The sequence below is a fragment of the Triturus cristatus genome, chromosome 10 (genome assembly GCF_964204655.1).
Source record: "Triturus cristatus chromosome 10, aTriCri1.1, whole genome shotgun sequence".
In the NCBI taxonomy this organism is placed as follows: Eukaryota; Metazoa; Chordata; class Amphibia; order Caudata; family Salamandridae; genus Triturus; species Triturus cristatus.
Window position 1 is genome coordinate 1,143,645,159 of NC_140593.1, and position 21,955 is coordinate 1,143,667,113.

Consider the following 21,955-nt stretch of genomic DNA (forward strand, 5'->3'; position numbering starts at 1 on the left):
ACGGACTGCACCATCAACATGATGGTACCGGCGGTCAAACTTTTAACATATTTTTGAATTTTCAGAAACAAAATGCCAAAGCGTCATTTTGTTGTTGAAAATGCAAAAACTAATAATTCTCTGTGGTGTTGTCTCCTGTGGTGTGGGGATCATTTTGCAGTTTGCTCTGCCCCTCACTGCCAGGTTTTACCCAACAGTGACTGACAGTGAAAACTGGTAACAGGACCACCACCTGAAAATCAGGTGGGTGGTTGAATAGCCAAACCTCTCATCGCTCTTACTCTGTCAGGCCATTGGATGAGTATGTTAGCCATGGACACAGAGTAGTCTTCATCGCTGACATACTTACTTTTCTGTGTCGTGGCAAAGTCCTAACTCAGTCTGTGTTTTAAAAAAAAATCTTTTTATTAAACGGTATCGACACAACAAGCCATATTGAGACATGATTAGGAGACAGTGTACTTTTCAATCATCCATACTGAGTCACAGAGAGTCAAAACACAGTGTACAATATACAACACTTAGAGGGGTGTAAGATTTTCATCTTCATTCAATGGTGCCGCTGGAGTGCAAATGTCTCCCCTGTATGAGTTCCAAGGCCCCCAGACCCCGTTCCATTTCCTGGGACACCCTCTAGCTGTATAGATTGTCTTTTCTTGGAACATGCACCAGTCCAGATCTTCCCTCCACTTTTCTATCCTAGGTGGTTGATGGGCTCCCCAGTATTGTGCTATATTCCTTTATGCGATCATTACTGCTAATGTTTCCCATTGCTTAATGTAGGAGGTGAGGTCTGTCGGTGCCCAAATGTTCAATAGACATCTACGTGCCTCCGGGTGCAGGTCAATCGTAAGAACCTCACTGAGTGTGTGGTGTATGGCATGCCAGTAGGTTTGTATGTGTTCACACTCCCATAGAATATGGATGAAAGTGCCATCTTTCCCACATCTAAGTCTGCACTCCCCACTATCAGCTCTTCCCATGCGGATCAATCTTGGACCAGTTATGTATACCCTGTGGAGAATTTTGAGTTGTACCAATCATAGTCAAGCTTGGATTGCCTCCTCCCTCGGGGAGGAGACTGCGTCTTGCCAGTCTTCCTCATCTAGCTCAAGGCCGTCCCTTACCCATTTCTCCTTGAGCGATTGGAGTGGGTCTTCCTTGTTTCGTTTTTTGTATATCAAGGAGATGGCTTTTTCGGGCAAATGGCTGTCGAGTATCCTATCCTCCAAGGGGGAGGCAGAAGGGAGGGCGGACTTCGAACTCAGTCTGTGTTGAAGGAAAGAAATGGTCTTTCTGTCCTCTTCCAAGGTGAGAAAGCCATCCTAATCTACAGGCCACGCTGGCTCCACTGGTCTCACCAGAGGGGGGCAATCCAACAGTTACACATTTGTTAAGATAGTGGTTCCTCTGGTCACCTCTTTGCATTCTTCTTGGACCGGCACATGGAGGGTGCAAATAGGTGACCAGAAGGACTACTACCTCAATAATATAGGGATCCTGTTATCCCTGAGGAAGGCTCACAACCCTTTTTGGGCTGTTAGAAGGGCCTAAACATGTTGGCAAAAATAATGAAGGAGACATAATTCCTTGTCTCATCCACCCAGTTTTTTAATCCTGCCCAGTATACCCTCTAATAAAGAGATATCTATAGGGTTTACACCAAGGTAGCTTTATTACTTAATCTAGATGGCCCTACTACCCAGAACAAAACATTCTCTAAGATCTACCCCCTTTGGAGGTTGAGACCACATTGACAATATTATCTAACCAAGGTGGGATGGAATTGCCTATGATGAAGCATGCCACAAGAGCGTGGGAGGCTTTTCCATCATATCTTTGTGATGCTCTCAATTGGACACTTTGGTTAAGATTGAATTGATCTGGGTGAAAAGTAGACATCTTTCTTGCTGTGTTCTGCTTCTGTTGGTGGGGAGTGCGTACCTTAGCTTGCAGGGCACTTGTTTTCTAATTGCTGGTCATGTTGGGGACAGTTGTGATACCTGAAAAGGCTGCAGGTATTTTTATAAGTCTTTCTCTTCGGACTCGTCTATGAAGGGGAGCGATCTGACAATGTAATTTGGGTGTTTTCTGATTATTTCCCTGGCTTTCGTTGGCTGTGGATTCAATGCCTCAGGATGCAAACAAGGTGTCTTCCTGATTGTTTATGTTTTGCCCTTGGGGTAGTGGGTGAGATTAGCTTGAATACATGTCTTGTTTTTAATACTTTATCTCTGTTTCTCTTGACAGTGCATACGCAGCTGCTCTCACAACCCCAAAGAACTGGTCATTTTACCCTACTTCAGTGCTCCTGGGAGTGGCCGCTGGCGGTAAGTTCACACTGCCTGGTGTCTCAAGTTGTATGGCAATTACTAGAAACTGACTCAATAATCAAAATGGCTAATTGGACATTGAGCGCACTCCAGATGAATGCATCCATGGGAAGATTATAGGTCAGGCCAGTTGACTAGTTAAATACTTTTTGTACATCTTTGAACTTAGCTGGTTTTTTTTCCCCCAGTGATCTGTTGTTTTTTTGTCCAAATTTGGGAGACCTTTTAGAACCATTATATTCTAGGATTTTTATTTGATTTAAGAATAATGATAGTTTTACTTGCAGCTCTCAGCAACCCAGTAAACAATTTCTGATTTTTTATCTTTTTAATATTCCAAGGGTGAGAGTGAGGCATGGGTAGGGATGGGATTAAAACAAGAGCACAATTAGTGAGGTGGTACAGAGTACGGAAGTGTGAGAGCAGACCCTAGCATCATCCATTGTAACATGGAATGCACTGTGAATGTGGCAAAACATCCTGCATTGTAAAACTGGCACAGCAGCAATGTGGAACATGGGGTCTTGGAGGGACCAGCCGACAGTGTGAATGTGGCATCACAGCGTACATGGATGTGGTGGTACCACAGCACACAGCAGCAATGTGGAACATGCAGTCTTAGGGGGACCAGCAGCAAGTGTGAATGTGGCATCAAAGCATACATGGATGTGGTGGTACCATAGGACACAGCAGCAATATGGAACATGCGGTCTTAGAGGGACCAGCAGACAGTGTGAATGTGGCATCACAGCTTACATCAATGTGGAGCATGTGGTCTTAGGGGGACCAGCAGACAGTATGACTATGGCATCACAACATACATGGATATGGTTGTACCGCAGCACGCAGCAGCAATGTGCAACATGCGGTCTTAGGGGGACCAGCTGACAGTGTGAATGTGGCATCACAGCGTACATAGATGTGGTTGTACCGCAGCACACATCAACGTGGAAAGCAGCAGTCAGTGTCAGTAGGTAGCAAACAGTATAGGTGTCACTCAACAACAGGCAGTTTGGGTTTTTTAAGCATGCAATGTCAGCATTCATATTATCAAGCAGAGTGAGTCTGGCACACATAGTAGAGTGTGCATGTAGTGCAGCAACAGGCAGAGTGAGGGAGTGTGCACACCAGACAGTCTGAGTATTCCCCGGATGCTGGCAGTGTGGCCCTGTACAGCAGCAGTGTTTGTCTAAGTCAGATGCAGTCAGTGCGGCCACAATGCGGACTGTGTGAGCATGCAGTAGCAGGCAGGGCGAGTGTGGCACAGCACTAGATTGTGTGAGTTTGCTTGTGATGGTCACACAATGCAAGCACGGCTGTGGCACGAAAGCAGCTTGTGTCAGTATTAACTGCAGAGAGTGGTGCATGGCAGGGGAAAAATGTTTCAGTTTTTGTAATATTCTTTCGTTTTCATAGTTCTCTGGACGGCTCAAGGTCTTTTCCTCACCGCAAACTCAAGTTCCTACAATATCCACAAAAACACAGGCATCTTCTGGGCATTGCTGCAGTGCAGGTAATTTCATTTTCATTCAAAGTCAACACACAACTGCTGTAATTTGTATCCCACATTTCAAGAAGAGAATCAAGGGGCTTCTCAGGACGACAGTATGAAGAATGATCCTAGTTATTAATTCCCTGTAGTGCTTGGTAAGGTCCAGATAACCACCCACACCAAAGGGAAAACTTTCAGGTAAACTATTGCCTATCAATCAGGTGAGGCATCCCACACTCATCTCATCACCTCTGTCTCTCAGACTGCAGGAACACTTATGTCATTCACACCCAGGCACACTTCAATTCCAGTGCGTACACCCTGGACTCAGTCCATTACTTCTGCCACCCGCACTCATACCTTTGGCCAGTCACACCACTGGTACAACTATCTGCTGCCATCACTATCACCACATGCACATACCTCATTTGTTCCATGCTCAGTTGTTACCAGATGAGGTACACATCGCATACCTTCACTTCCACAACTCACATCCCAGGTAAACCCTTCCACTTTTATTACTAGCCTCCAGGCATATATATTCCACACACAACAGACACAGAGAAAAGCCTCCTCTCCTCTTTCACTCACAACTAATGCAGACCTCTGCACCTCTACCATTCAAACTGGAGAAGCGCTCCCCCGCGTCAATCCCTGACGCCTGATGCACGCCCCTTCATGTCTACCACGTTCACCCAATGCACTCATATTCACTTAAACCTATCACAGAGCAAGTGCACCCAGCACTTTCACCACTTAGAAGCCAATCGACCATCGACAGTCCTGGTACTCCCGTCACTGATTACTCCAGACACATAAGAGGCATTTGCGAAACACGTAAATCACGACCATTTCTACAGCTTACTCTTGATTTAAGTGAAAACCCAAGGGCACACATCTGGGCATTTGACACAACCTTCAGGTACTGGGTGAATTCAAGAGGTCCAGCCTTTAGCACCTGATTTTGGGAACTCTATGCCATCTCAATGGGTCTTCTGTCATATGGGGGTCTAGAAGAGTCGGACATCAGAGGGTCTAAGGGCACAGGAGCTTGGTCTATAATAGTTCTTGTATTTGGATGCCTAGGATCAGTAGGACATTTTTTTTATGAATGATAGAGTTGATTTGTTTCGAAGTGCACAAAGTGCAAATAATATGAGAATACATGAATACATAAATAACTCCAAGGAGGCGTTCTTTTAAGGCATTAATGAGGTAAGCTTTTACTGGAGAACTGTGTGTGGGCTCCAGAACCACAATAGTTGGAGGTATAACAGATTGAACTTAAATGCATTGGCCGTCTCTTCTCTAGAATCGAATACTAGACCTGCATGCGGTGCCGACAGAGGTACAGAACTGAAGTGCACTGACCGGGCTGTGTATGGGGTTTCAAAAGATAAATAGTGGTATGTTTAAAGTCAGGTTCTAGTTGTGAGGAAATAGAGATGCAAGAAATCTCCTGGCATAAGGAAAAATTGGCAACTTGGAGAAAAGGATAACACTTAGAACATTTGCAGAATTTCTCTCTTTTAGTTTCTGCTTTTATAGATTCATTCAGCAATGCTTCAACTACATGGAACTGATTTAGGATCCTAAACAGAGAAAGATGTGAAAGAATAAACAAATGAACTCCCTAGTGTCAATTCATGAAATATCAGTAGTTTACACAATTTGAGTTTTATTCTAGTACAGATATTGTATAAGCAGACTAGACAGTAGAAGCTTTGGGCCAATTCCCTAGAAGTAAATATGATTTTACCCCATGTGTTTATACTATAATAACCATGGTGTCTACTGGAGCAATTCTGGATAGAACAGGGGTAGCTTTAAGATGTTCTTGTGCAAATGGAATTCACAAGAAGACGGTCAAGTGCAAATGTAAATGTTCTGTGATTCTTACTACAAGTCACACGTACAAAAACTAGATGGAAATATAAATATCTATTTTTTTAAATATAACATTTAATAATAGACACATGCAGCTTTAAAGCTCTTCAGATTGTGGCAGGCATGGAGTCATGGTGAGATGAAGTGATTTGCTGTGAATTATGCAAGATACTCAAGTGATACAACTGAGGTTAGGGCTAATGCCTCCTAGTTCTACCACCACTGAAAAAACGACGTAGCATTTCATCCACAAAATCACATTTTCACTAGATTGCCTGTTCTTTATTAGATAACATTTCAACCAGAAGACCAACCCTCGCTCCAGGCTAGGATGTATCTTCTCAGCTAGACCCCCTTTTCTGCCAACAGATGCTATCCCCTCCACTGGAATTCAGCACCTTCACCAGACCCCATCTCCTCCATTAGGCAACACCTCCACAACTATTTCACATTTCCTCCACTAAAAACCTAGTCAAACTTTGAGACTTCGCCCCCATTATCACCAATCGCAAATGCAAGATGACATCTCCTTGCATACGCCCCATTTCCCAGTCAACAACATGCTTGAACTGTGCCTCATACCCTCCACTACAACTCGTTTTCTACATATAAAGCCATCTACTTCCATAGAACCCATCAGCATCACTAAACACCATATCCCATAGGATTCCATCCCCTCATCTAGAACCTGTTTGCTCCAATCAGACCCATCAGCTCTACTAGGCCAAACCTCCCCCACTAGGCCCCATCTTCCCTTTCAAACACCCACCTCTTCCCCCAGACAATGGCTTAATTTAGAGTTTGGCAGCCCACTAGCTCTGTCAATGGAAACCTTTGACTAACAGCCCTGTGCTTGATATATCCCTATGGTAAAGTATAGAGAAAAGTAAAAATGTTAATTAAACTTGAAAAAAAGAGTGAAAATATTTTTATGTTAAATATTACTGTATACTAATTTTATATATTTATTGTAAGTGTAGAAAAAAAGAAAAAGTTGCACCATTAGTAATTTAACTTAAATTTTAAAGTATATTTACTTTGAAAATATTGAATTGAAATTATTTTTATGAGGTCTAAACTATTTTAAAAATCCCACCTAGAATAGAAATAATGATTTTTTATCATCTATTATTAATAATTAAAAGTGATGTAAAGAATTATTTAAAAGTAGAATTAATTATAACTAATCTATATTGACGTTTTTTATTTATATATTTTAATAAAAAAGACAGCTACATTTATAGGTTATTAAAATATGTTAAAATAAAATAAAAACATGTTTTATTTTTAGATAATTTCTATGATGTTTAATTCTATTTATTAACTTTTTAAACTATTTTGAATCATTTAATTTAATTGCCATTATTTCCTATAGGGTTTCATTTTAAGTCCCTACTGTTATTATTTTAAATAGTAGAGTGTTTCAGTATGAGTAGTTGGCCATGTGTGGTGCTGGACTTACTCCAGTTCTAAGCTGAAGTACATTTACATTTACATTTGTTTCGGGTCAGTTTTGGCTGTGATATCATTAGAAGTGTAGTTTGTGAATAGGAATGGCTCACTCTTTTGTGGATGGGTGTACATCCCTTTCCTAAACCCCTCTCAAATCCTACCCTTAATGCTTAACCCCTATTTATACCTCCCCTAACCTCTCCCTTTTAGTAGTAAGTATGTCCCATTTTCCAGCTTCTCCTCCCTGTCACTCCTACATTTACTACTAAAACCTATACTTACAAGTGCAGAGATTCTGCAGTCAGGATTGCCACACAGAAAAAGATAGGAGAGGTGGAGGAGGAACCTCCGCACATTGATTTGTAAACAGCATTTTGAGATACGCTATTAGTGCTATTGTAGTATTGCTAAACATTCTAAAAAATGCAGTTTGTGAATTGGCCCCATTAGCTCCCGCTTTGGGAGTTATGTTTTGAAAAACATTGCTGTGCAGGCGCGCGGAGCATGGCCCCTGCATCAGAGGTTCCGTGCCTGTAGAGGAGCCGCAATGGACGTGGCTCCTCTGAAAGGGCATAGAGTTCTCCCAGGTAGGTGGCGCTCTATAACAATAGCTGGTTGTAGTGTGCCACAACTGCAGAGCACATCCCGCCACTGCCCGGGATGAATGCAGTACATCCTTCAAGCGCTAAATAAGCACCGACGTTTTTTACACTACTAGACAACTTTTTTGTAACCAGCTCCTGTGACTCACAATAATGCTCAGGGTGGTGTAGTAATGGACTGTTTCTGCCGAATGTATGACTTTACGACGCATGCCATTACAACGCATGCTGTTACAACGCATACCTTCACCCCAACTTGCTGTCGGGGTGCGCTGGAAGTTGGAATAGTATAATTTACTATTCCAACTCCAGTGTGTGCAACAGTAGGGAAGGTGTTGAAGTTAACTCCAACACCTTCTACCCCCTGCAACAAGCCTTTCACGTTGTAACGACATGCGCTGTAATAGCATGCGTTTTAATGCTTACGTTGTAAAGGCTGTTTCCAATTTCTGCTTCAACAACACACTTGTCTTTGGGGGAACAATGGTTGTGGTTTTTTGACTCAGTCTGTGAGTCCTCCCACGCATTAGTTCTTCAGAAGCTACCTTATTTCTCCACTTCCTGTGTCCATTTAGCAGCTATTCATAACCCTTGTGTTTCTTCTGATTTCAGCTCCGTCTTTGGGAACCTGTACGTCTATCTGGCGTTAGATGGAAAAAGCAGCATCTCAGGTATAGACAAACACCAGGAGTTAGTTTTCCAACACATACTTGCTACCTCATTGTGTCATGGTCTGCAATGTAATTGTAAATTGGGGGTATGTAGGACCAGAGTGTTTGAATCCATGAGTCTGGCTGAGGCAGTGGAAGGGCTACACATGTCCTCATGCCTGGGCAGTATACACTCCTTTAATTTCCACGCAGGCACGTGGATGATCACTGGGATTCCCCGAAGGATCCTGAGTACAGCAGTAAAAGGGAAGTTGTTAGAATATTGTTTTATATAAGGTTTTGACAAAGAGTAAAATACATTTGTAGTATTAAAAAGTCAGCATGTTATCTCTTTAAAGTAATTGTTGTTGCCAAGCCTTCATCAGGAAAGCCTCTTAGACCAGAGTTTCATAACACTCTTCCTTTAGCAGTTCACAGAGATGTGTTATGTTTCATCAAATGAAAAATAGCACAATGGACCTAGGTTTTTAGGTCTGAGTATTGACAGCTCGAGCTTTTTTCAAATCTTTTGCTTCCAATTTCACATATACATTGGAAGGGTGATTGCACCACCAAGAGGAGTATTTATCTCTTACCACATGCTGTTGGCTGTGTGGTGTATCATTCCATGACGTATAGAGTGCTTGCATCGCAATGCAAGAAGGGCAATTTTACGTATAGCAAGTATACTCAACCAGCACACTTTATGTCACATTCAAGTGTTCATTCCACACAGGCATTGTAAACAGAAATCATGTTTTTAATGCAGATGGAATTTGACAATTCTTTTTTCATGAATCAAATGTTAGCCTAACTCAGTTGTGTCATTGTACACATAGTGACTGATTGACTCTCACAACTAGCCCAATAGTACCACCAACAAACCAATACTATCACCACCCATACCACTACCAATACCATCACAACCAGCATGACCACCATTTTCACCATTGTCAGTGCAGCCAATACAAAACAATACCGCACCACTTTTCATACCATCATGACCAGTACGAACAACAGTACCAATGCCATTTCAATGCTACTCCACCAACTCAGCACCATCATTAGTACACCAATACCACCATCAGCAACAACTAAACACTGACAAAACCGTTAGGTATGTCTATAATATGCGATTGCATGGAAAGATCATTTCTGCATGCCCGTGTTTGCATGCTTAGTTGCTTTAAAGCCAGACCTCTTCCCTTTGACAATGCTTGTTAACTGATGTCAGTGCTGCATACTGCCTAAAGGCCAACGTGCACTCAAATTTAAACGTTTTTTCAAACAGTGATTTAGTAGTGTGCTCTGAACACCATGACGAACGTCCAAATCGTCACATACCAAAATATAAACGAAAGTGCATCAAGAGAAACTCCCTCATTCTGGTGTGAGCACTGTAAACAAAGCAAACGAGTTGCTACTCAATTTAAACCGATGTATAAATTCAGTTATCAAAGCTCATGAAAGTGTTCTGTGTTTCAAAAAACTTTTTTTATTGCATTCTATCCATGCAATTGGAGTTCAATTGAAATCAAAATATTCTGAAGAAATCAACGTCATCTATAGCTGACATAAGTTCATCACAACCCAATGCATTTCGGGTCAAATCCAGACCCTTCGTCAGGGGTCATTGATCAATGCTATAAAAAACAACAAAAGAAGCAATTCAGCTACATTGTCCTCATGACTGAATTCATTAACGTGTACATATTAGAGAATAAACCTCTCGTTACAACATGCCCAAAAGTTCACATACTTTCTAAGAATGTGTGAAAATAAGTAGAAGAACGTGAGCGTAATAGTTTGGTGAAACAACGCGTGACCAATAAAGATAACGTGGTAAAAAAACGGTTGCTGCAAAATGAAAAAGAAACGTTCCGGAGTGTCTAAAGGATGAAATAATCTTTACGCAAGTTCCAACAGACTCATTACTGTGAGATTTAGTTCTAAGCTGCCACCTCACCAGGTGCATAAAAAAACCATTTCGTGCCGAGATAAGCAGAGATACGCTTCAGATTTAAAACTGTGCGTGACAGACTCACCGAGTATGAGAGTTGTGCATGGCTGCTCAGCTAGGGACGTGTACGTGACGGAAACAACGTAACCCATTAAGAAACAAAGGTCAGTGGAAATAGAAAGCGGATCAGCGTGACAATTACTAGACATAAAAAACATACTTAAATTAAACCAATATGATGAAATTTTCTAGAGAACATAGTTGGACAGCCTTAATACACATGAATGTAATAAAACATTAGAAAACATTAGAAATTCAAACAAACATGTGAAAAGATATTATTCAGATATATCACATGTAAATGCTGTTTACAAAAAACAACTGTATTCAATCCTGTCATTCAATCCCATCGGTTGGAGAGATTGCAATTTTTTGGTCCAGAAAAATTCAGAACGTGCCAATGATTTAACAGGATCATGCTCTCCAGAAGGTTTTTGCGCTTCTAGAATAGTGAAACGTAGTTGCGCTATATTGTGCCTTGCTTCTTTCCAGTGTGTTGCGACTGATGATTTCTCATTCATCAAACGAATGTTGCTCTTGTGTTCACCTATGCGTGTCTTTCTTTCAGTTCGACCTACATAAATCTTGTCACACGGACATTTTAAGGCATAAATCACGTTCATGGTGTCACAAGTACTTGAATGCTGTAAATTGATTTTATATCCTTTGGTAGGGTGATAAAAGACAGCACCTGTCATTACATTGTTGCAATGAATGCAATTCATGCATTTTTGCATACCTTTAAATGACTTTTTGGAAATCATTGATTGTTTCGACAACAATTCTTTAAGGTTCTTAGATCTTTGCATGGAAAAAATTGGAGGCTGCGGAAAGAGATGAGTGAGATCAGGTTCAGTTTTTATAATATCCCAATGTTTTGTGATGGTTGATTTGATCGATGTTGACTGAGTAGAATGTTTCAAAACACAAACTAGACGATTGGTTTGCAGTTTCTCTGTGTGTTTCAATAAATCAGTGCGACCTATAGTTTCCAATCTCAGACGTGCTTGTTCAAGAATATGGTCAGGATATCCTCTATCTCGAAATTTATTGGAGAATTTATGGATGATTTCACTGGTGTCTTGAGGATCAGAAGTTATTCTCTTAAGTCGAATGAATTGAGAATATGGCAAGTGTTTTTTAAGTGCAAATTGATGGAAACTACTGAAATGCAAACTGTTGTTTCTGTCTGTTGCTTTGATGTGTACATTAGTTTTAATGTGCCCTTCATGAATCTGTATCGATACATCCAAGAAATTGATTTGAGATTTATTGATCAGATGGGTAAATTTAATGCGATCATGAATGTGGTTAAGATCACCAATATTGTCTTCCAGGAGCTTCGGATCACCTTTCCAAATTATCAATATGTCATCAATGTAGCGCTTATATAAAATCAGATGTTGAGACCATGTAACATTGTTCAAGATGTGTTCATATTCAAATTTGGACATAAAGATATTGGCATACGAGGGTGCCCCCGTAAATCCCATAGACGTACCGGTGTTTTGGGCATAAAATATGCCTTTCCATTCAAAGTAGCTATGGAATAATGCAAAATGAAGCAATTCTAGAAGAAATATCTTTTCTGCCTTTATGTCGCTGATCTGCATTAAAGCCCATTCTATAGCGTCTAATCCATCTTTGTGTGGTATAGATGTGTACAGGGCAGTAACATCCACTGTGCATAAGCACCAGTCATTGATGTGATCACAATTCAGGTTTTGGAGAGTGTTCAAAAGATCAGTTGTATCTTTGAGGTACGATGTTTGATGTTGTACAATTGGCTGTAAGAAGTAATCCTAGTATTTACCGATGGGTTCAGAGATTGAGCCGCATGCTGAAACTATTGGTCAAAAAGATGGTTTAGTCAAATTTTTGTGAATTTTAGGCAACATATACAATTTTGGACGTGCTGCATACTGCGACTAGCTGGGGAGACATACAACATCATTGATTCTCCCTTCTAATTCAGAGAACAATTCCACCATTTAGGTAGCTTAGAGCTACTGTTTAGTACCTAATCAACTCTGAATATCTGTTTTTGGAATTCAAGCTCACTTGTGGGTATGAAATACTCCATGTCATTGCAATGTTTTGTTTGTAGTAGAAATAATCAAATATTGTACACAGTTCAATTTGTTTCACAATAGGAAAAAGCAGTGTCAATCCAAGGCACTGGTGTAACCTTCAAGTTAGCGTCAAGAGTGTTCTCTAAATGTCTATCTGTAGAGGGCTCCACTTTACAAGAGGGTGTTTTACAGATCTACTTGTTGGTTACACTGGTTAAGCTCTGGCTCGAGTATAGCACGTCCTCAAGGAACACACACTATAATAAATTTGCCTGAGATGCTTGATTAACAGTCAATGTCAATGTCAATGTCAAATGTTCTTGTTAAGCGCACATATCACCGGGGAGGTCTCATGGCGCTGGGCTACAGCAAAAGGACAAGAGCAAAGGACAGCGAAAGCAAGCTTACTGGGAAAAGTGCCAGGTTTTTAGTTCTCTTCGGAAGCATCTATGGATGGGAGGTGTGATGATAGCTTATTCCAGAGCATAGGGGCCAAATAAGAGAATGATCGGCCACCATTTCGGGAGGTTCGAATACGTGGCCGAACAAGGTACGATTTGGTACCATACCGTAAAGATCTTCCAGGCATGTACCATTGAAGTTTCTTAGCTAGGTATCTTGGAACAGTGATCAAGAATCTCATTTTTGGGAGACGTCAGAGACATCATTGGTCATTTGTACATGTCACATCATCCGCAGCCAAGGTCTTAATGGGCACCATTTGTTGATATTGAAACCACTGATATCAGGAGCACGGACGTGCCCATAGAAAATAGGCTGAAGAATTAACCAATGGAAATCTGAAGAATCAGAGATTGTGTCCTGATGGGTGAAGCAATTTTCCAGAAGGTGGAAAAAGGAAAACCTACACAAAGAATTGTCATGCAGGGTGCCATCTCTACAAGACACTGTCACAGCAGATGTTCCTCTGACAGGGTTCAGGGATGCTGCTTGTTCCAGCTATACAGGAAATACCAGCAAGGTAGATCCACGTCTTCCTCTCAGTATTCTTGGCCAGAGAGCAGTGATCTGGACTCTGGTGACCAGCAAGGCAATTACCAGAGAACACTTTGTGAAATACATTTATCGTCATAGGGCACACTTCATGCTTCCAGAATGGATGAGCCGGTGTGCCACATTGAAGGTTTTCAGCACCAGTATTAATGTGAGTTGTAGGAAGACCTTACGATAGATATATTTGCTAGATCACACTTTCCGACACATGTTACGTAACAACTAGCCAAAAATTGCAAATGATGATGTTATGAATTTACTTACCCCCTAAAAGGATGATTGAGAAGGGCTATAATAATATACAAAAGTGCATAGGTAAGGCATGTTTGTCTTCCCTTTGTCACCAACACCACTGCTTAAAGATGTGATTGTCAAGAATGTCAAGACGCTAGAGTCACGTAGTAGCGATCACGATAGCTTCAACATGAGTGAGATAACCATGATTTTCACAGCTCATGGGGCTTTCCCTGCACCATGTAATGAGATTCCTACAACAAAGGGTATACTGACTGGAGCAATGTCATCACATTGATAGGAGTATTGGTGTCTGTGGTGCCAAATATGTGGCAATGTATTGTAAATTGCGTAGATTCTGTAATTTCTACTGCTGGCTCTGTACCAAGCTTAGGTGTGTTATAAGGTCAAAACTCAATAAAAAGTTTTTAAAAAGTATAGGAGTATTGGAAGGGAAATCATATGGTCTTCCATTTTGAACCACATTGGTGTGACCTTTTGCAAACTTCTACCCAGAGGACATCACAGAACATGATGTAACATTACTGTTGCTCCCCATGCCAGGAAATGCCGTCGCAATACCTACGTCACTGAAAAAATTACATTAAATGACATCACTGCTGTAGATAAAAACATTATACTTCTACTGTAAAATGAACTATCCTCAGCACTTCACGAAAGACGGAATGAGTGGTCCTATGTTAATTCCATTAGCCAAACCCCTGCTGAATTTGTTCCCACACGCAGTGCCACGGCAGTATAAATCTGGCACAGACTCATTAGCAAGAGAAAAATGCAGTTCTCTCCTGCCCTTACTAAGTTGTTCCAGTGCATCTGCTCTCAAGCAGCCCTGATCCACTGCTCTTAAAACCTTATGCTCCTTCAGCTATGAGGTGGGTTTTGGTGGGTTTTGGTAGAGATTCACAAGCCTGATTGCAAGGGCGTCTGTCTACAAGCTGCATGTAATCTATTGCAAACCTCAGGCGGGAATATCTTCCATATCCTGTATGCCAGGAGACCTCTGGTAGTATGAATGTAGGGCAGGCCAGACTCCACTCTGAGTTAAAGGACATTGTGATAATGTTCATGCAGGAGTATCCAGGTTCATTCTTCTGTTTATTAAACATTGTTCCTTTAAGCAGAATAGCAAGCATGGTTCAGAGCGGTGAAACAAGGCATTGCAACATTTATAGGTGGTGTACGTGCAGAGCGTCATCTTCTGGCCAGAACACACATTTACCATTATTCTGACCCAAGACAATATGGGACCGCTGATGTAGAAAAACCTCTTGTCAGACCTATCTTATTTCTACAATGGTGATCACTCAGAAATGAACATTTCCCCATAAACCAAATCTCATCATTTATGATTTTTCTCTTAATTTTATTATTTATCAAAACATTTATGTTTATTTGTTTTTTTTTACATATATATTTTTTTAAACTCAAGTGATCATAAACACATTTACAAATACAGACAAATTCATATAAACATTTATATTTGATTGAACATCAGAGGATCAAGTCTCTCAGTTGTGATAAACCCCATACAAAACCATCAAACTTCCATTCTCACCTTTTGTTCTCATCATACATACTATCAACCATACCACACAAAAAGGGACAATAAAATACACATCTATAGGATGGGATCCTACTAGCTGTAACTCTCTAGCATGATTTTAGATGTCGAGTTTGGCATTCAAAAGTCTGTTCAATTGTTGCTGATTGATTCTTCTTTTGTCTGAATCTTAAGTAGGATTCCCAGATGTGTAATGGAAGGTCTACGCACGTTTCGATGAAAAAAACAATTTTATATCACCTTCTTCAGGACCAAATAAATATCTCTTTACGTCTGTATAGTGGCCTGGGGTTTCTGTTGTTTGACGTAGGATTGTCTCAGGTGCAAAAGAAGTTCTTTATCCTCCTGATTGAGATCCTCAAAAATGTTTACTACCAGGAAATCAAATTTCCCTAATAGTGTGTTCTATTCTGGGGTTCTCTGATTAGTCAAAGTCCAGTCTAGTCATGTACTCAGATTATTATGTGTCCATAATAATCTGAGTACATGACTAGACTGGACTTTGACTAATCAGAGAACCTTTTCCCCAGAATAGAACACACTATTAGGGAAATTTGATTTCCTGGTAGTAAACATTTTTGAGGATCTCAATCAGGAGGATAAAGAACTTCTTTTGCACCTGAGACAACCCTACGTCAAACAACAGAACCCCCAGGCCACTATACAGACGTAAAGAGATATTTGTTTGGTCCTGAAGAAGGTGATGTAAAATTGTTTTTTCACCGAAACGTGCGTATACCTTGCATTACACATCTGGGAATCCTACTTAAGATTCAGACAAAAGAAGAATCAATCAGGAACAATTGAACAGACTTTTGAATGCCAAACTCGACATCTAAAATCATGCTAGAGAGTTACAGCTAGTAGGATCCCATCCTATAGATGTGTATTTTATTGTCACTTTTTGTGTGGTATGGTTGATAGTATGTATGATGAGAATGAAAGGTGAGAATGGAAGTTTGATGGTTTTGTATGGGGTTTATCACAACTGAGAGACTTGATCCTCTGATGTTCAATCAAATATAAATGTTCATATGAATTTGTCTGTATTTGTAAATGTTTTTATGATCACATGAGTTAAAAAAAATATATATGTAAAAAAACAAATAAACAAATGTTTTGATAAATAATAAAATTAAGAGAAAAATCATAAATGATGAGATTTGGTTTATGGGGAATTGTTCATTTCTGAGTGATCACCATTGTTGAAATGAGATAGGTCTGACAAGAGGTTTTTTCTACATTTGTTTATCTTTTCCCCCTCCTCTATACCTCAAATTAATTGGAGGGCACCTTTTCTGTGAGTATGTAGCTAATCTTTAACATCAATGCCACCCTCCATAAAGAAGGGGACATCCTGCGAAAAACATGTCAATCTGAAGCCATCTTAACCTGCAACAGACACACCTTACATACTTGTCTGCACCTTGATGACTGCGTTTGCTACCCTCCTAACTTCTCGAAGGTGGAAGAGTTTACGGATGCTGAGCTGCTTTCATATTCAGTGGCGTACCTATATTGTAGAGATATTAAATGGCGTACCCATGTGCTGGAGATATTAAATAGCTAACCCATGTTGAGGAAATATTCAATGGCTTACTCATATTCTGGACATATTAAATGGCACACCCATATTGTGGAGATTTCCAATGGCTTACCCATATTGTGGAGATATTCAATGGAGTACCCATAATCTGGAGACATACAATAGCTTACCCATATTGTGGAGATATTCGATGGCGTGCCCTAATTCTGGAACTATTCAATGGCTTACCCATATTGTGGAGATATTCAATGGCTTACCCATATTGTAGAGATATTCAATGGCTTACCCATATTGTGGAGATATTCAATGGCTTACCCATATTGTAGAGCTATTCAATGGCGTACCCATATTGTAGAGCTATTCAATGGCATAACCATATTGTGGAGATAATAAATAGCCTACCCATATTGTGGAGATATTCAATGGCTTACTCATATTGTGGAGATATTAAATGGTGTACCCATATTCTGGAGATATTCAATAGCTTAACCATATTGTAGAGATATTCAATGGCTTACCCATATTGTAGAGATATTCAATGGCGTACCCATATTGTGGAGATATTAAATAGCCTACCCATATTGTGGAGATATTCAATGGCATGCCCTTATTCTAGAGATATTCAATAGCTTACCCATATGGTGGAAATATTCAATGGCTTACTCATATTCTGGAGATATTAAATGGTGAACCCATATTGTGGAGATATTGAATGGCTAACCCATATTCTGAAGATATTCAATGGCTTGCCAATATTGTGGAGAAATTCAGTGGCATACCCATATTCTGGACATATTCAGTGGCGTACCCATATTCTGGAGATATTGAATGGCGTACTAATATTCTGGAGCTATTCAATGGCGTACCTATATTGTGGAGAAATTCAATGGCATACCCATATTGTGGAGAAATTCAGTGGCATACCCATATTCTGGACATATTGAATGGCGTACCAATATTCCGGAGATATTCAATGGCTTACCCATATTGTGGAGAAATTCAGTGGCATACCCATATTCTGGACATATTCAGTGGCATACCAATATTCTGCAGCTATTTAATGGCGTACCCATATTGTGGAGAAATTCAGTGACGTACCCATATTGTGGAGAAATTCAGTGGCGTGCCCATATTGTTGAGATATTCAATGGCTTACCCATATTATGGAGATATTCAATGGAGTACCCATAATCTGGAGACATACAATAGCTTACCCATATTGTGGAGATATTCGATGGCATGCCCTTATTCTGGAACTATTCAATGGCTTACCCATATTGTGGAGATATTCAATGGCTTACCCATATTCTGGAGATATTCAATAGCTTAACCATATTGTAGAGATATTCAATGGCTTACTCATATTGTAGAGATATTCAATGGCGTACCCATATTGTGGAGATATTAAATAGCCTACCCATATTGTGGAGATATTCAATGGCATGCCCTTATGCTAGAGATATTCAATAGCTTACCCATATGGTGGAAATATTCAATGGCTTACTCATATTCTGGAGATATTAAATGGTGAACCCATATTGTGGAGATATTGAATGGCTAACCCATATTCTGAAGATATTCAATGGCTTACCAATATTGTGGAGAAATTCAGTGGCATACCCATATTCTGGACATATTCAGTGGCGTACCCATATTCTGGAGATATTGAATGGCGTACCAATATTCTGGAGCTATTCAATGGCGTACCTATATTGTGGAGAAATTCAATGGCATACCCATATTGTGGAGAAATTCAGTGGCATACCCATATTCTGGACATATTGAATGGCGTACCAATATTCCGGAGATATTCAATGGCTTACCCATATTGTGGAGAAATTCAGTGGCATACCCATATTCTGGACATATTCAGTGGCATACCAATATTCTGCAGCTATTTAATGGCGTACCCATATTGTGGAGAAATTCAATGGCGTACCCATATTGTGGAGAAATTCAGTGGCATGCCCATATTGTGGAGATATTCAATGGCTTACCCATATTGTGGAGAAATTCAGTGGCATACCCATATTCTGGACATATTCAGTGGCGTACCAATATTCTGGAGCTATTTAATGACGTACCCATATTGTGGAGAAATTCAATGGCGTACCCATATTGTGGAGAAATTCAGCGGCGTGCCCATGTTCTGGAGATATTGAATGGTGTACCCATATTCTGTAGATATTCAGGCCTCATTTATGAGAAGTGTCGCATCGCTGCGTGAAAGCAGCGTTGCGACACTTCTCTGTGCACCCTCATTGCAACACCAATGATGCGTCATATTTACAGTATGATGCATCATGTCGCGAGGAATGACAGATACGTCATTCCAGCAAAAGTAGCGCATTGCTGGAGTTGTGTCGGAAGTGTGACTCAACTCCAGCAATGTTCCTTTCACATGGGGCAAGCCCCATGTGAAAGGGCCAGTGTCACCCTTACTCCTGCCATGAAGCAGCCATAAGGTTTTGACGCATTGACGTCCTAGAAGTGGCGAAGAGAAATCTCATAGATTTCTCTATGCCACTCCTGCGACCCTTTCTTGTGGGGGAACGCCCACCCTGCATACATTATACCTGATGCAGGTATAATGCAGCACAGAGGCTTACGAAGTGATGCATCTGCCTAGATGGCACAGCATGGTGCAACATGGCACATTATTTACGCCGCTGCTGCGTCACTAAAAGTGATGCAATGGCAGCGCAAAAGTGATGAAGGCCTTTATAAATAAGGCCCTCAATGGCTTACCCATATTGTGGCGATGGTGCCAACTTCGAGTATCGAGGAAAGTATGTGGATGACACTCAGGTCTTCCTGAAGCTCGGAAGCCCCCATAACTTCCCAATCCTAATAAACTGCCTAACTGATATACCAAAATAATTGCTCCACATGAAACTGAACACTCAGAAAATTGAATTTCTTGTTGTTTCCTCCAAATCCAACAGCAGACTAACACCACAATGACAGGAGAAACTAGAAACTCTAAGCAGTTATCACCTCAGCCAAATCCCAAAGGGTCACAATGGTCTAAGGTCTAAGCTTAGCCTGGGCGCACACATCAAAGGAACTGCTAAGTGTGCCTTGATCCAGTTTTATCGGTCATCTCGAGAATTAAGTACAGCACTGCTGTACTTACTGGACTCCCCAAGTACTGATTTGCACCTCCCAAAGCTGTCCTTCACTATGTTATCGACTCATTGCCAGAAAGAAGAAATCCAATCTCATTAAATCTTTGTTGAATGCCTTAAACTGTCTACTTCTTGTCGCTCGTAGCACATCCACGAACCACATCTTCCTGCATTACACCTAAGCTCTCAACATACTCCTCATACCTTGCTCCCATGCTCATGCTCTCATCTCTGAACAGAAATGTAAGAGGCTGTACAACCACGTATCTCAGCCTCAAAATATTTCCAAAAATTGTCCATGCAGTAGAACATTAGAATGTTGAGAGCTCCATTGAAGACAATAGATAATAATGACCCAGGGCTAATTATGGCTGGTATAAGCCTTCAACATTCCAATGTTTGTCTTCATGTTTCTCCCTTTTTAATTTAGAACATTCTACCCTCAGTGCGTGGAATGTTGTAATAGTCTTGTAGCCCTCCTGCCTCAGGCTATACAGGTTGTTAAAGGCACTCTCCATCGTTATAGGGCCTGCCCTGCAGCTTGAGCCTATAACTTGGGTTCAGGGCCATAGCACTTGGAAGAGGGATATAAGGTTATATTGTGATGTTGTGTTTTAGAAATCTCATGTTGTATAATTATGTTTAAGTTTGCTTCATACCTGTTTCATTATTCTTGCTTTAAATTGATGTCCCAGACTTGATGCCGTTTAAAGCTAAATTTGCCAGTATGAGTCAGCGCATGCCCTAATCCTACTCTTATACACCCGTTTCTCTTTATAAAGCTTTCTAATGCCTTTTAGGGGGCTGAGGACACTCCATATAAGACCCTAATAATATGAAAAAGAAGTTGTGGGCGACCTCCAACACGTCAAGAACGTCCTCAAGTGGACATCTGCATGTTTTCTTTACAGTTTAACAAAACACTCAAAGGCCGTCCCGCATCCGGCCAGGAGATGGCGCTGTAAAGTCAATAATATAAATCTATAACAGACAGCTGGTGAGTAACTACTCTCACAAATGAGTATTGCTCCCCTCTGCGTTATTTTACATGGTCGCCATAGGTTCAGGATGCTTTATCAGAGCTGGTACATGTATAGCTTCTACTTTCCTGACTGGCTTTGTGCTCAGTCTAAAGGTGAGCAATGGATGGAGCCCGAAGGAGACAGGATGTGGCTTAACGGTTAGGGTGTCTGACCTTGAAGCTGGGGAAAAAGGGATTGAAAGGGTGGATTTTACACCACAGTTCCACATTTTGCGATTATGAATAACGCACTTAGGGGCACATGCATCAAACCATTTTGCGATCGCAAACAGTGCGAATCGCAAAAACTGGACGTTTGCGATTGCAAAATGGCCTTTGCAGATGCATGTACCTTTTTTGCAATTTGCAATTTTTTGCAAGCCCCTTAATTAAGAATGCAGTTAGGGAATAGCAAATTGTGATTCCCTAAATGCGATGCATCATGCATTCGCAAACTGTGTTTTCGCAATTTGGAATAGCAAATTACCATCAACTTCAAGTTGATGGTAATTTGCAATTCCTTTGAAAAATGCTAAAAAACACATGCTCTTAGGGGAGAGGATGTGGTCTCAAGGCTAGACTGCCAACTTTGGAGCTGGGAAACCAAGGTTCGAGCCTCTGGGTCGATTCCACATCCTGTGATTCTGGGCAAATCACCTAATCTCCCCGTGCCTACCAAAAAATGTTTGTGTCCTTCTGTAATTTAACTGGTGCTCATGTAAAGCACTCCAAAACCTACCGGTCGAATTCTCACTATAAAAATCTGCACAAAAAAAAAGAAATGTGTGTGCACCACATGTACATACTTACCTGTTTTTGGGGGTGCATCAGGGTGGCCTTTTGGCCCCCTTGCACCCTTGAAATTGCAATCACAATTTGCGAGTACCTATTTGGTACTCGCAAATTGCGAATGCAATCCCAT

The 21,955-nt window shown here is 40.8% G+C and overlaps 1 protein-coding gene across 1 annotated transcript in view; it reads left to right on the forward strand.

The window, feature by feature from the left end:
- Positions 1-21,955, forward strand: part of LOC146796776 (UNC93-like protein MFSD11) — a 90,295-nt gene that overhangs the window by 41,202 nt on the left and 27,138 nt on the right. Inside the window, exons 6-8 of the mRNA XM_085629493.1 lie at positions 2,251-2,330; positions 3,750-3,846; positions 8,379-8,437. Of these exons, the coding sequence (XP_085485619.1) occupies positions 2,251-2,330; positions 3,750-3,846; positions 8,379-8,437 (236 nt within the window). The remainder of the gene's footprint in view (positions 1-2,250; positions 2,331-3,749; positions 3,847-8,378; positions 8,438-21,955) is intronic.